At 42.3% G+C, this 15,275-nt stretch overlaps 1 protein-coding gene across 1 annotated transcript in view; it reads left to right on the top strand.

Annotated features, from left to right (window-relative positions):
* Positions 1–1,286: 1,286 nt before the first annotated feature.
* The window catches only part of HFE (homeostatic iron regulator), a 37,628-nt gene continuing 23,639 nt past the window's right edge, over positions 1,287–15,275 (top strand). The window contains exon 1 of the mRNA XM_064281734.1: positions 1,287–1,456. Coding sequence (XP_064137804.1) covers positions 1,450–1,456 — 7 coding nt within the window. The 5' untranslated portion in view covers positions 1,287–1,449. The remainder of the gene's footprint in view (positions 1,457–15,275) is intronic.

The raw sequence follows: 15,275 nt of genomic DNA on the forward strand, positions 1-15,275 counted from the left end.
AATAAATTATAAAAACAAAAAATCAAATATATTAAATTTCTAATCACAGTTTAAAAGTTTTTCACAACTTGGTTAGTCAATTGTAAGAGCCCCTTTAAAAATGTTAAAATTTTCCTGTATTCACAAGCCCAATGATAACATTTAACAATTAAACTTAAAAGTTTAATTTTTTCATACTAATGAATTGAACTTTCTTGTTGTTAGGTGTCATCGAGTCAGCTCCAACTCATAGCAACTCTGTGCACAACAGAACAAAACATTGCACAACATAGCAACGCTATGCACAACAGTCCTGTGCCATCCTCACAGTTGTTGCTATACTTGAGCCCTTTATGGCAGCCACTGTGTCAATTCATTTCATTGAGAGTCTTCCTCTTTTTCACTGGTGGGGTCCGACGTTACCAAGCATAATGTTCTTCTCCAGGGACTGATCCCTCCTGGTAACAAGTCCAAAGTATGAACGTTACATTTTTAAAATACCAGAATAGTTCCTGAATAATCCTTTTGTATGGAAACAGAAACAATACATTGACAACATCAGTTCTGTTTTAGTGGGAAGACTAGGGGTAGAGTGACTTGATCTCCAGGTTCTGGGAGACATCACTGTAGTGTCTGCCTCTTGTATGTCTGTCACCTGCTGCTGCTGCTTGGCCAGAAGCATTCACCCTGGTGAGTCCTCTCTCACAGTAGAAGACTTTTAGAGCTGTACTGCCCACTACAGGAACCACCGCCACATGTGGCTATTGAAATTTAAATTATAACTAAGTAAAACTAAGAATTCTGTTCCTCAGACACACTAGCCACAATTCAAGTGCTTGAGTTAGCTGCATGGGGCTAGTAGCTTACTGTATTGGCCAGTGCAAAAAGATCTCCATTATTGCAAAGAGGTCTATTGGACAATGTTGTTTTAGAGCCTTCTGTACCTTGAGATTAATTCACTCGAATGTTGCTGAGGGAGTTTTCAGTGAAGCCTTTTTCTGGCAGCCTGGGCTTCATGAAACATGAAACTCCATGATTCATCCTTTCCTATCCATCCTTGAATGTTCGGGAAGGGCTGAGGCTGAACCACCTCAGGGGTTGAGGATGGCCTGGGGAACATGACTGGGTTCTGGGTGTCTCAGGAGGGAGGGGGGAAGGGCCTGGGATGAGGGCAGCCTAGGACCCATTCCTCATTCCACTTCTGTGCCTCAGAACCCGCTTAGTAAATGTGACCAGCCATCAGACCTTTTGACAGGAAGTGGTGCTGCTGTGCCACGCCCTGTGTCTCTTCCCCTGTTCTACCACATTGAGCTTGTTTAGGAGCCAGGAAGACTTGAGCTCAGACCACAGAGGGTGCCGCCTAGCAGGAATGGAAGCTGTCATGGCTGAGTGAATGTGACTGTCCCTTGAGGAGAAGAAGCCAGATGCTCCTACGACACTGAGCACAGAGGCCTGAACAGGATTGGCATAATGAGGGGTAAGGGTCCAGGCTGGCAAGGTTGGTAGCTTAGGCATGGTCTGGCATCTTCACCTGAACAGGGAATTATGTTTAAAGACCCAGAATCCAACCTGCTGGTGAGATAGAGTAGGATGGGTTCAGAAATTCAGTCCCGTTGAACCCCCATATGTTGCATCTCATCTCAGCGTCTTCATCTGACTCCTGGAACACCACTACTAGGGTGCCTGTTTTCGCAGGCATTTTGGCCGTGGTCGGAGTTGTAGTGCTTTGAAAAAAATGACTCTGATCAGTTAAGGAAGGTGTAAAGGGGAGTAAGGCTTCTCTCAGTCTTTTCTGCACAATCAGCTGTGGCAGCTCCAGGCCAGACAGCGCCTCTTAGGTACAATTTGCCTTCCTGGGGTAGGAATGTTACCAGAATAAGGGTCTTGCCTCTCACTGGTCAAGAATGAGTAGGTAAGGCACGTAGTTTTCCACACAAGGAAAGCTTTATTGAAGACGCTTGCAAGCAGAGATGATGAAGGCCTAGAAAAATGCATGCTCTCACCTCCCAGAACAAAAGACAAGCCCCAGTTTTTAAAAGTTCTTGGGTGGGAAAAGATTCATGTTTATTCATAGACACAGGCAGGGATATGTTAACTAAGGTGCACGCGCAGCAGCTTTCCAAAATGGCTCCTGTCCTAGAGGCCTCTGGGATCGTAGCAGGACTTACTGTGGGGTGTCGCACCTGCACAGTCTCCCACTCCCCAGGTTCGATTCCTGGCTGGGGCTGTAGCCCCTCACTGTCCCTGGTGGAAGGTCACACAGCAGTCACAGGTGGATGTTCTGTGCATGTCCCTGGGCCTGGTCTTCTGCAACTGCTTCTGAAAGGCAACTTTAAAGAAGTTTGTGGGCTAGTTTTAGATACCCTGCCCCATTCTGGGAAATGGCTTTGTTTCTGCACCCTGGCCCATTTTTTGTTATTTTGTTTGCAGATTTGGGGGCCCCTCTGTTCCTTGTCTTACTAAGTCTCTAGGTTCCACACTCAACTCCCTATTAACCTCCCTGACAATATAGTCTATTTCTCTTTTACTTGTTTCTCTTCTAACCACAACAGTCTCTTCACTATTTCTCAAACAGGCACCCTCCGATCTCAGGGACTTTGCTCCCTGTCTTAGGAACTCCGCCTTGGCCTTTTACTGTGTCCAACAAGTGGGGTGTGTTAGCTGCCGCCAAGTCAGCCCAGCGACCCTGTGCACAATGAAATTGAACGCTTGTGATCCATAGGGTTTTCACTGGATGATTTTTGGAAGTAGATTGGCAGGCCCTTCCTCCTCGTCTTAGTTTGAGAGCTCTGCTGAAACCTGTTCAGCATCGTAGCAACACTTACAGATGGATGGTGGCTGCACTAGGAGTGCATTGGCCGGGAATTGAAGCCAGGTCTTCCTACAGGACTAGGAAGAAACCGAAAAAAGAACCAAACCGGATGCCCTTGAGTCGATTCCAACTCATAATTCAATTCTAACTCATAGTCAACTTATAGGACAGAATAGAACTGCCCCACAGGGTTTCCAAGGAGCAGCAGGTAGATCTCAACTGCCGGCCTTTTGGTTAGCAGCCATGGCTCTTAACCACTTCACCACCAGGACGCCTCATAGAATGCCTTTAATCCTCCAGGTCCCTTGTTCCTGGAACGAGGAACAACACACACACAGGAGTATGAGCAAGTGTGTGTGTGTTTTTAATAATTTTTATTGAGCTTTAAGTGAACGTTTACAAATCAAGTCACACCTTACTCCATACTCCCACTTACTCTCCCCCTAATGAGTCAGCCCTTCCAGTCTATTCTTTCGTGACAATTTTGCCAGTTTCTAACCCTCTCTACCCTCCTATCTCCCCTCCAGACAGGAGATGCCAAAACAGTCTCAAGTGTCCATCTGATACAAGTAGCTCACTCTTCATCAGCATCTCTTTCCAACCCATTGTCCAGTCCCTTCCATGTCTGATGAGTAGTCTTCGGGAATGGTTTCTGTCCTGTGCCAACAGAAGGTTTGGGGACCATGACCGCCGGGATTCCTCTAGTCTCAGTCAGATCATTAAGTATGGTCTTTTTATGAGAATTTGGGGTCTGCATCCCACTGATCTGCTCCCTCAGGGGTTCTCTGTTGTGCTCCCTGTCAGGGCAGTCATCGGTTGTGGCCGGTCACCATCTAGTTCTTCTGGTCTCAGGATGATGTAGGTCTCTGGTGCATGTGGCCCTCTCTGTCTCTTGGGCTCATAGTTGTCGTGTGACCTCGGTGTTCTTGTTCTTCGTTCTCCTTTGCTCCAGGTGGGTTAAGACCCATTGATGCATCTAGATGGCCGCTTGTTAGCATTTAAGACCCCAGATGCCACATTTCAAAGTGGGATGCAGAATGTTTTCATAATAGTATTATTTTGCCAATTGACTTAGAAGTTCCCTTAAGCCATAGTCCCCAAACCCCCGCCCTTGCTCCGCTAACCTTTGAAGCATTCAGTTTATCCAGGAAACTTCTTTGCTTTTGGTCCATTCCTTTTGAGCTGACCTTCCGTGTATTGAGTATTGTCCTTCCCTTCACCTAAAGTAGTTCTTATCTACTAACTAATCAGTAAATAACCCTCTCCCACCCTCCCTCCCTCCCCCCCTCGTAACCACAAAAGTACGTGTTCTTCTCAGTTTATACTATTTCTCAAGATCTTATAATAGTGGTCTTATGCAATATTTGTCCTTTTGCCTCTGACTAATTTCACTCAGCATAATGCCTTCCAGGTTCCTCCATGTTATGAAATGTTTCACAGATTCGTCACTGTTCTTTATCAATGCGTAGTATTCCATTGTGTGAATATACCACAATTTATTTAACCATTCATCCGTTGATGGACACCTTGGTTGCTTCCAGCTTTTTGCTATTGTAAACAGAGCTGCAATAAACATGGGTGTGTGCCGGGGGCCAGCCTCAGCAATGAACAGGGTTACCAGAGGAGGGGTAGAGTTCGGCGAAAAAGAATGAGAGGTAGTGTGTCTTATATTTTCATTTTGCAGAAAAAGAAGCCTCTGCTCTTTATTTTTTACATGGTCTTTTATATCATAAGCTTACAAAAGCATAACATCGCATGATCAATAAAGGGGCAGTACAAGATATAATCATAAACATCATTTCCCAGAGACATAATTTTCCAAGTGACACATAGTACAGTTCCGCATACATACACAAGTACAATGAGTTTTTGTTTAATTGAAGAGAATATTTTGTTGATATATTTTTACACGAAGTAACAATTGACTTCATACTGCTTTACACTTTATGCTTAATCTTGCAATACCTTCCACAGTTTTTATAATAATTAATCTTTTTGCAAAACCATTGCCACATAGGCTTTGTCCATTTTGTCCAGGGTGGCCAAATTCTTGTAGTCCAGCCACTTTAGGTTACGTCATATTGTCCGCGATTATGCCAAGGACAATTAGCCCAATCTCTATACCCAAAGACCAGTCAAGCGCAGCAGTGAGCGGGGTAGACGAGAAGGTTGACCTGTAATTGGCTGAGAAATTGGCTGAGAGAACTCACTGCCTTTTGTTTTTCCACTTTTATGGGATCATGTGTGGGTGGTGGTTTAATCACAAAAAGGGCCTTGGTAAATACCAGGATTTCACCATCCTATTTTTGTTTTCCATAGTCGAGCTATTTGTTTTTCCCCTAAGACAACTTCATGTTGATCCCCAAGTAATACACGGGCTGTCCCTACCCGGGATTTCACTAGGGGATTATGAGTAGGAAGCCCCCCGTCCAAAGGTCCCTAAATCTATAATGGAATTTTATGCTTATACATTCTGCTATACACAGGCTGAAAATGAAACAGACACATAACACAGATGACAGAGATATTCCTGACTTTTCAGGAATTCTTCGATGTTTATGCTAGGGGCAGTGGGTGCAGAGGGGCCGCCCTTGCAGCCTGGCTCTTCCTGACTTTTCAGGAATTCTTCAATGTTTATGCTGGGGGCAGTGGGTGCAGAGAGGCTGCCCTTGCAGCCTGGCTCCTCCTGACTTTTCAGGGATTCTTTGATGTTTATGCTGGGGGCAGTGGGTGCAGAGGGGCCGCCCTTGCAGCCTGGCTCCCAGCAGGTGTGCATACATCTGTTTGTGTGAAGGCTCTTATTTCTCTAGGGTATATTCCAAGGAGTGGGATTTCTGGGTTGTATGGTAGTTCTATTTCTAACTTTTTAAGAAAACGCCAGATGGATTTCCAAAGTGGTTGTACCATTTTACATTCCCACCAGCAGTGTATAAGAGTTCCAATCTCTCCACAGCCTCTCCAACATCTATTATTTTGTGTTTTTTGGATTAATGCCAGCCTTGTTGGAGTGAGATAGAATCTCATCGTAGTTTTAATTTGCATTTCTCTAATGGCTAATGATCGAGAGCATTTTCTCATGTATCTGTTAGCTGCCTGAATATCTTCTTTAGTGAAGTGCGTGTTCATATCCTTTGCCCACTTCTTGATTGGGTTGTTTGTCTTTTTGTGGTTGAGTTTTAACAGAATCATGTAGATTTTAGAGATCAGGCGCTGGTCAGAGATGTCATAACTGCAAATTATTTCCCAATCTGTAGGTGGTCTTTTTACTCTTTTGGTGAAGTCTTTAGATGAGCGTAGGTGTTTGATTTTTAGGAGCTCCCAGTTATCTGGTTTCTCTTCGTCATTTTTGGTAATATTTGTATTCTGTTTATGCCTTGAATTAGGGCTCCTAACATTGTCCCTATTTTTTCTTCCATGATCTTTATCGTTTTAGTCTTTATGTTCAGGTCTTTGATCCACTTGGAGTTAGTTTTTGTGCATGGTGTGAGGTATGGGTCCTGTTTCACTTTTTTGCAAATGGATATCCAGTTATGCCAGCACCATTTGTTAAAAAGACTATCTTTTCCCCAGTTAACTGACCCTGGGCCTTTGTCAAATATCAGGTGTTCATATGTGGATGGATTTATATCTGGGTTCTCAATTCTGTTCCACTGGTCTATGTGCCTGTTGTTGTACCAGTACCAGGCTGTTTTGACTACTGTGGCTGTATAATAGGTTCTAAAATCAGGTAGAGTGAGGCCTTCCACTTTCTTCTTCTTTTTCAGTAATGTTTTACTTATCCGAGGCTTCTTTCCCTTCCATATGAAGTTGGTGATTTGTTTCTCCATCACATTAAAAAGTGTCATTGGAATTTGGATCGGAAGTGCATTGTATGTATAGATGGCTTTTGGTAGAATAGACATTTTTACTATGTTAAGTCTTCTTATCCATGAGCAAGGTAAGTTTTTCCACTTAAGTAGGTCCTTTTTAGTTTCTTGCAGTAGTACTTTGTAGTTTTCTTTGTATAGGTCTTTTACATCTTTGGTAAGATTTATTCCTAAGTATTTTATCTTCTTGGGGACTACCGTGAATGGTATGGATTTGGTGATCTCCTCTTCGATGTTCTTTTTGTTGATGTAGAGGAATCCAAGCGATTTTTGTATGTTTATCTTATAACCTGAGACTCTGCCAAACTCTGCTATTAGTTTCAGTAGTTTTCTGGAGGATTCCTTAGGGTTTTCTGTGTATAAGATCATGTCATCTGCAAATAGAGATAATTTTACTTCCTCCTTGCCAATCCGGATGCCCTTTATTTCTTTGTCTAGCCTAATTGCTCTGGCTAGGACTTCTAGCCCAATGTTGAATAAGAGCGGCGATAAAGGGCATCCTTGTCTGGTTCCAGTTCTCAAGGGAAATGCTTTCAGGCTCTCTCCATTTAGAGTGATATTGGCTGTTGGCTTTGTATAGATGCCCTTTATTATGTTGAGGAATTTTTCTTCAATTCCTATTTTGCTGAGAGTTTTTATCATGAATGGGTGTTGGACTTTGTCAAATGCCTTTTCTACATCAATTGATAAGATCATGTGGTTTTTGTCTTTTGTTTTATTTATATGGTGGATTACATTAATGGTTCTTCTAATATTAAACCAGCCTTGCATAAGCCTTGCACACCTGGTATAAATCCCACTTGATCATGGTGGATTATTTTTTTGATATGTTGTTGAATTCTATTGGCTAGAATTTTGTTGAGGACTTTTGCATCTATGTTCATGAGGGATATAGGTCTGTAATTTTCTTTTTTTGTGATGTCTTTACCTGGTTTTGGTATCAGGGATATGGTGGCTTCATAGAATGAGTTAGGTAGTATTCCATCATTTTTTTATGCTTTGAAATACCTTTTTTACCTGGTTTTGGTATCAGGGATATGGTGGCTTCATAGAATGAGTTAGGTAGTATTCCGTCATTTTTTATGCTTTGAAATACCTTTAGCAGTAGTGGTGCTAACTCTTCTCTGAAAGTTTGGTAGAACTCTGCAGTGAAGCCATCTGGGGCAGGGCTTTTTTTTATTGGGAGTTTTTTGATTACCATATCAATCTCTTTTTTTGTTATGGGTCTATTTAGTTGTTCTACTTCTGATTGTGTTAGTTTAGGTAGGTAGTGTTTTTCTAGGAATGCATCCATTTCTTCAAGGTTTGCAAATTTGTTAGAGTACAATTTTTCATAATAATCTGATATGATTCTTTTAATTTCAGTTGGGTCTGTTGCGATGTGGCCCATCTCGTTTCTTATTCGGGTTATTTGTTTCCTTTCCTGTATTTCTTTAGTCAGTCTGGCCAATGGTTTATCAATTTTGTTAATTTTTTCAAAGAACCAGCTTTTGGCTTTGCTAATTCTTTCAATTGTTTTTCTGTTCTCTAATTCGTTTAGTTCAGCTCTCATTTTTATTATTTGTTTTCTTCTGGTGCCTGATGGATTCTTTTGTTGCTCGCTTTCTATTTGTTCAAGTTATAGGGACAGTTCTCTGATTTTGGCTCTTTCTTCTTTTTGCATGTGTGCATTTATCGATATAAATTGACCTCTGAGCACTCCTTTTGCTGTGTCCCAGAGGTTTTGATAGGAAATATTTTCATTCTCGTTGCATTCTATGAATTTCTTTATTCCCTCCTTAATGTCTTCTATAACCCAGTCTTTTTTCAGCAGGGTATTGTTCAGTTTGCAAGTATTTGATTTCTTTTCCCTAATTTTTCTGTTATTGATTTCCACTTTTATGGCCTTATGGTCAGAGAAGATGCTTTGTAAGATTTCAATGTTTTGGATTCTGCTAAGGCTTGCTTTATGACCTAATATGTGGTCTATTCTAGAGAATATTCCATGTGCACTAGAAAAGAAAGTATAGTTCGATGCTGTGAGGTGGAGTGTTCTGTATAAGTCAATGAGGTCAAGTTGGTAGATTGTAGCAATTAGGTCTTCCGTGTCTCTATGCTTCTTACTGGATGTCTTGCCCTTCTCCGAAAGTGGTGTGTTGAAGTCTCCTACTATAATTGTGGAGGTGTCTATCTCACTTTTCAGTTCTGTTAAAGTTTGTTTTGTGTATCTTGCAGCCCTGTCATTGGGTGCATAAATATTTAATATGGTTATATCTTCCGGGACAATTGTCCCTTTAATCATTATGTAGTGTCCTTCTTTATCCTTTGTGGTGGATTTAACTTTAAAGTCTATTTTGTCAGAAATTAATATTGCTACTCCTGCTCTTTTTTGCTTATTGTTTGCTTGATATATTTTTTCCATCCCTTGAGTTTTAGTTTGTTTGTGTCTCCAAGTCTAACGTGTGTCTCTTGTAGGCAGCATATAGACGGATCGTGTTTCTTTATCCAGTCTGAGACTCTCTGTCTCTTTTTTGGTGCATTTAGTCCATTTACATTCAGCGTAATTATAGATAAGTATGTGTTTAGTGCTGTCATTGTGATGCCTTTTTACGTGTGTTGTTGACAATTTCATTTTTCCACTTACTTTTTTGTGCTGAGACGTATTTCTTTGTAAATTGTGTGTTCCTCATTTTCATAGTATTTGACTTTATGTTTGCTGAGCCGTTATGTTTTTCTTGGTTTTTATTTTGGGTTATGTAGTTGTTATACCTCTTGGTGGTTACCTTATTATTTACTCCTATTTTTCTAAGTAAAAACCTAACTTGTATTGTCCTATATCACCTTGTATCCCTCTCCATATGGCAGTTCTATGCCACCTGTATTTAGTCCCTCTTTTTGATTATTGTGATTTTTACATAATGACTTCAATGATTCCCTGTTTTGAGCGTTTTTTTCTTTTCAAAATTAATCTGAATTTGTTTTTGTGATTTCCCTATTTGAGTTGGTATCAGGATGTTCTGTTCTGTGACCTTGTATTGTGCTGGTATCTGATGTTATTGGTTTTCTGACCAAACAATTTTCTTTAGTATTTCTTGTAGCTTTGGTTTGGTTTTTGCAAATTCTCTAAGCTTGTGTTTATCTGTAAATGTTTTAATTTCGCCTTCATATTTTAGAGAGAGTTTTGCTGGATATATGATCCTTGGCTGGCAGTTTTTCTCCTTCAGTGCTCTATATATGTCATCCCATTGCCTTCTTGACTGCATGGTTTCTGCTGAGTAGTCTGAACTTATTCTTATTGATTCTTCCTTGAAGGAGACCTTTCTTTTATCCCTGGCTGCTTTTAAAATTTTCTCTTTATCTTTGGTTTTGGCAAGTTTGATGATAATATGTCTTGGTGATTTTCTTTTTGGACCAATCTTAAATGGGGTTCGCTGAGCATCTTGGATAGATATCCTTTCATTTTTCATGATGTCAGGGAAGTTTTCTGCCAACAGATCTTCAACTATTCTCTCTGTGTTTTCTGTTATTCCTCCCTGTTCTGGGACTCCAATCACACAGGTTATTCTTCTTGATAGAGTCCCACATGATTCTTAGGATTTCTTCAAATTTTTTAATTCTTTTATCTGATTTTTTTTCAGCTATATTGGTGTCAATTCCCTGGTCCTCCAGATCTCCCAATCTGCATTCTAATTGCTCGAGTCTGCTTCTCTGACTTCCTATTGCGTTGTCTAATTCTGTAATTTTATTGTTAATCTTTTGGATTTCTGCATGCTGTATCTCTATGGATTCTTGCAACTTATTAATTTTTCCACTATGTTCTTGAATAATCTTTTTGAGTTCTTCAACTGTTTTATCAGTGTGTTCCTTGGCTTTTTGTGTAGATTGCCTTATTTCATTTCTGAGGTCATCCCTGATGTCTTGAAGCATTCTGTAAATTAGTTTTTTATATTCTGCATCTGGCAATTCCAGGATTGTATCTTCATTTGGGAAAGATTTTGATTCTTTAGTTTGGGGAGTTATAGAAGCAATCATGGTCTGCTTCTTTATGTGGTTTGATATCGACTGCTGTCTCCGAGCCATCACTAAGATATTGTAGTGATTTATTCTATGTTTGCTCACTGAGTCTTATCTTGTTTTGTTTTCTTTCAATATACGTAGATGGGCTACTAGATTGCACTGTCTTGATTGTTGTAGCCCTTGAGTCACTTAAGTCCTATTACCAGCTGGTTTGGGCTGTGACCAGATATAGAAGCCTAAGAGTCCATTCACTATTCTTGAGTAGAATCTGATTTTGTGTCATCAAGTGTGTGGTGCAGACTGTCACCTATCCACCTAGAGAAGTAGTGGTGATAGTTGTGTGCACCAGATTCTAGTAGCAGCAGGGGTTCACACACAGCAGGGGGGCAGGATGCTGACAGGCTTCCCCCAAGTGTCAGTGAGGTAGGTGTGTCTCTATTCCTAAAGCACTTTGGTGGGTGGGTTCTGCAGCTGTACCTTAGGCCCCCAATGCAAGCACCTCTACAGATTGGTAGGTGTCACCCTCCTTAGACCCCTAAGGCAGGAGGCTAGGTGGTCTGGGGGGAGCTTCAGCCCTCAGTTCCCTGTTGTGGGTCAGTGAGGGCTCTGTCGAATACGCAGAGGTGTCAGACCTGGGAAACACGTCTTTCCAGTAATCTGCTAAAACAATTACAGTCAGATCCCTATCAGAAATGCCTTTGCATCATAATAGCCACCTTGTTCCCTGTAGGGATGAAAGCCCAAGACTGTGGTTCACATATGCTTGGCTGGAGCCGGTTCTGTGTTTTTAGTCCAGTTAGGGAAGGGTTTTTGGTCCCTGGGTTTTTTGTAGCTGCTTCTCTCAGGCCAGGAGAATGGGTTAGGAAAAGACCAAAAAAAAAAAAAAAAAGAAAAGAAAGAAAAACCGCAGAGCAGTTCACTCTCTGGCTCAGGAAATTCCAATGTTAATGAAGCCGCCTGGTAAGGGGAGGGGAGGGTTCAGATAAATAGGAGAGAGTAGCACCAGGGCATATAGAGAAAGTTACTTATCTTGCTTGGGATGACTGTTTTATCTAAGATTCCCGAGGGGCACGTGGACTGTGTGCACTGGCTGGGTAGAGATCGCCCCCGAGGGTCAGGCCTGCATCCTGTGCTTGCTCTGTCTCAGAAGCTGCGGTCAGTTCCTCCACTCCCAGTCCAAAGCCCAGCGCCAAGGTTCCCCTGCTGGGACGCCACATTCCTGGCTCCAAAACCAGTCGCTGCCTCCCAGTGACTCCTCCTCCCGTCAGCCGAGTCACTGCGCTGCCTGCGTTCACTGGCTGGGCTTCCCCTGAGGTCAGTTCACGGGGCTAGGGCTGCACCCCCTGTTTGCCCTGTTTCAGGATGCCGTGATCAGCACCCCTGCGCACAGTCCAAAGCCCGGCTCCAAGGTTACCTGAATGGGATGCTGGCTCCGGGCTCCGAAAATAGTCGCCGCTTCCCTGTGGTTGTTTGTTCTCAGTCTCTGTCACTCAGGTCAACTCTTTAGATCTGTGTTTGATGGTCAGGGTTCGTAAACTGTCATGTATGTGATCGATGCACTTGTTTTTCCAAGTCTTTGTTGCAAGAGGGATCCGAGGTAGCGTCTATCTAGTCAGCCATCTTGGCCCCGCCTTCGTGTGTGTTTAATACATTTATGTATTCCCTTCTGTGACCATATCTCACTTCTATGTCACCCTCACAGACAGCATTCTAGTAAGTAAATGGGTCCATTGTGGCTGAAAGTATCCTTCAGAAGATATTTTGTTGTTTTGCATACATGCGTTTTTAATTTACTAACATAACGCCTTGTGATCCTTTCATGTGATTTGGCAGACATCTAATCCATTGCTTCTAGGTCCATATCACACCACATTTTACCACCCCACTCTCTAAATGAAATGTACCAAGTCTCCCTGCACCTTTTTGCCACCCACAAGCATGCTCCTTTATGGGATGTTTAAGAAATTCTTTGTAAAACATTCCCAGAAATGGAATTGATGCTCCAGTCTGCACTCCCATCCGCAGTGCATAAGGATTCCTGTATCCCTGTCTTAGTCACCTAGTGCTGCTGTAACAGAAATACCACAAGTGGATGGCTTTAACAAAGAGAACTTTATTCTCTCGCAGTCCAGTAGGCTAGAAGTCTGAATTCAGGGCACCAGCTCCAGGGGAAGACTTTCTCTGTTGGCTCTGGAGGAAGGTCCTTGTCATCTGTCTTTCCCTGGTCTGGGAGCATCTCAGCACAGGAACCTCAGGTCCAAAGGATGCGCTCTGCTCCTGGGGCTGCTTTCTTGAAGGTATGAAGTTCCCAACTCACTGCTCGCTTCCCCTTCCTTTTATCTATTATAAGATAAAAGGTGATACAGGCCACACCTCAAGGAAACTCCCTGTACCTTGGATCAGGGATGTAACCTGAGCAAGAGTGTTATATTGCACCCTAATCCTTTTAACCACGGGCAGAGATCATGATTTGTAAGACATAGAAAATCATAAAATGGAGGACAACCACACATGGCGTAACCAAGTTGGTACATATTTTTGGGGGACACAATTCAATCCATTACACCCTGTCTTAGTAATTTAGTGCTGCTATAACAGAAATACCACAAGTGGATGGCTTTAACAAACAAGAAGTTTATTCTCTCACAGTCTAGGAGGCTACAAGTCCAAACTCAGGGTGTCAGCCAAGGCTTTCTCTTTCTGTCGGCTCTGGAGGAAGGTCCTTCTCATCAATCTTCCCTTGGACTAGGAACTTGTCCGTGCAGGAACCCCAGGTCCAAAGAATGCACTCTGCTCCTGGAGCTGCTTTCTTGGTGGTATGAGTTTACCCCCCGCCCCCATCTCTGCCTGCTTCCCTTTCCTTTTATCTTGTGTAAGATAAAGGTATTGCAGGCCACACCCCAGGGAAACTCCCTTTATATTGGGTCAGGAATGTGATGTGAGCAAGGGTGTTACATCCCACCCTAATCCTCTTCAGCATAATCCAATCTTGCCTTATTAACCACAAGCAGAGATTAGGATTTACAATATAAGAAAATTACAATCACAAAATGGAGGATAACCACACAATAGTGGAAATCATGGCCTAACCAAGTTGACACGAATTATGGGGGTACACAATTCAATCCTTGACAATGCCCATATCTATAACAACCCTGGGCATTATTCAGCTTCTGATTTGTTAATCCACCGCTCATCCGTCAGTGTGCTATATTGTGGTGGTTTGTGTTGCTATGAGGCTAGAGGCTATGCCACTGGTATTTCAAATTCCATTAGGGTCACCCATGGTGGACAGGTTTCAGCAGAGCTTCCAGGCTAAGACAGACTAGGAAGAAAAATCTGGTGACCTACATTAAAAAAAAAAAAAAAAATGAGCCAATGAAAACTCAGTGGGTTACAAAATATTATCCAAGACTTCAACTCACTTACTTTGGCTGGGTTATCAGGAAGGACTGATCACTGGAGAAGGGCATTATATTTGGCAAAGTGGACTGCTAGCAAAGGTGAGGGAAACCCTCAATAAAGTAGATTGACACACTGACCACAACAATGAAATTAAACATGTGGATAATCATGAAGAAACCCTGATAGAGTAGTGGTTAAGAGTTACTGCAGCTAACCAAAAGGTCAGCAATTCAAATCCACCGGGCGCTTCTTGGAAACTCTGTGGGGCAGTTCTACTCTGTCCTATAGGGTCAAATGAGTTGGAATTGACTCGACGGCACTGGGTTTGGTTTGGTTTGGGAATGATCATGAAGATGGTGCAGTACCAGGTAACAATTTGTTCTGTTACATGGGGTTGCCAACAGTCAGCCAACTCAATTGGAACTACCAACACCAACAATTTGTTAATGCTCTAATAGACACAAATTGATATGTTACCTCACATTTCTTTTATTACCAAGTGCTTTGGGTTTCCCTTTACATAAATCTCTTATTCATTTCTTCAATCCATCTTTGAGTTGGCATTCTTATCTTATTCTTGTTGATTTACAGAAGTTACTTGTGTATTCTAATAACTAATCTTTTTGTCTGTTTGAGACCCTGCATATAATTTTCTGCAGTCTGTCAGCTGTGTGTTACCTTTATTGGTGGTATCCTTCATTGAACAGGAATCCTTGATTTTAATATACCAAATTCATCCATTCTTATAATATTGTTTGTGCTTTTGACATTTCTGACTGTGCCCTAAATTTATCCTCTCATAACTTCTTTTCACTTCCCCATTCCCTACCACTCCTTCCTCCCCACCCACCCTCACCCAATCCCTTTTTATATCTACTTTGCAACACTGTAGTGATATTTAGATTCTGCTGGAAGGCTTATCTGGTAGGCTCGCCCTGCAAGCATGCCCCCCCACACACACACATACCTTTATCTACCTGCCATAGTGCAGGGCTCAGAATCTCCATACATGCTACCAACATCTAGATAGCATTCAGCTACAGCCTGCTCCAGCTCTGTGCCCAGCTCCTATGCTGGCTCCAACTTGCATAAGCAGAGGCACAAGCAGGGCTTCCTGGGGGGTATGGGTGGAGGCTGGGTTGGAGCCCTAGGACCATTACCAGCAGTGACAGGAACAGTGGTAGGTGGGAAGCAACTTCAATGAAGAGTTCAATTTC

The sequence above is a fragment of the Loxodonta africana genome, chromosome 1, assembly GCF_030014295.1.
Source record: "Loxodonta africana isolate mLoxAfr1 chromosome 1, mLoxAfr1.hap2, whole genome shotgun sequence".
NCBI classification, from domain to species: Eukaryota; Metazoa; Chordata; class Mammalia; order Proboscidea; family Elephantidae; genus Loxodonta; species Loxodonta africana.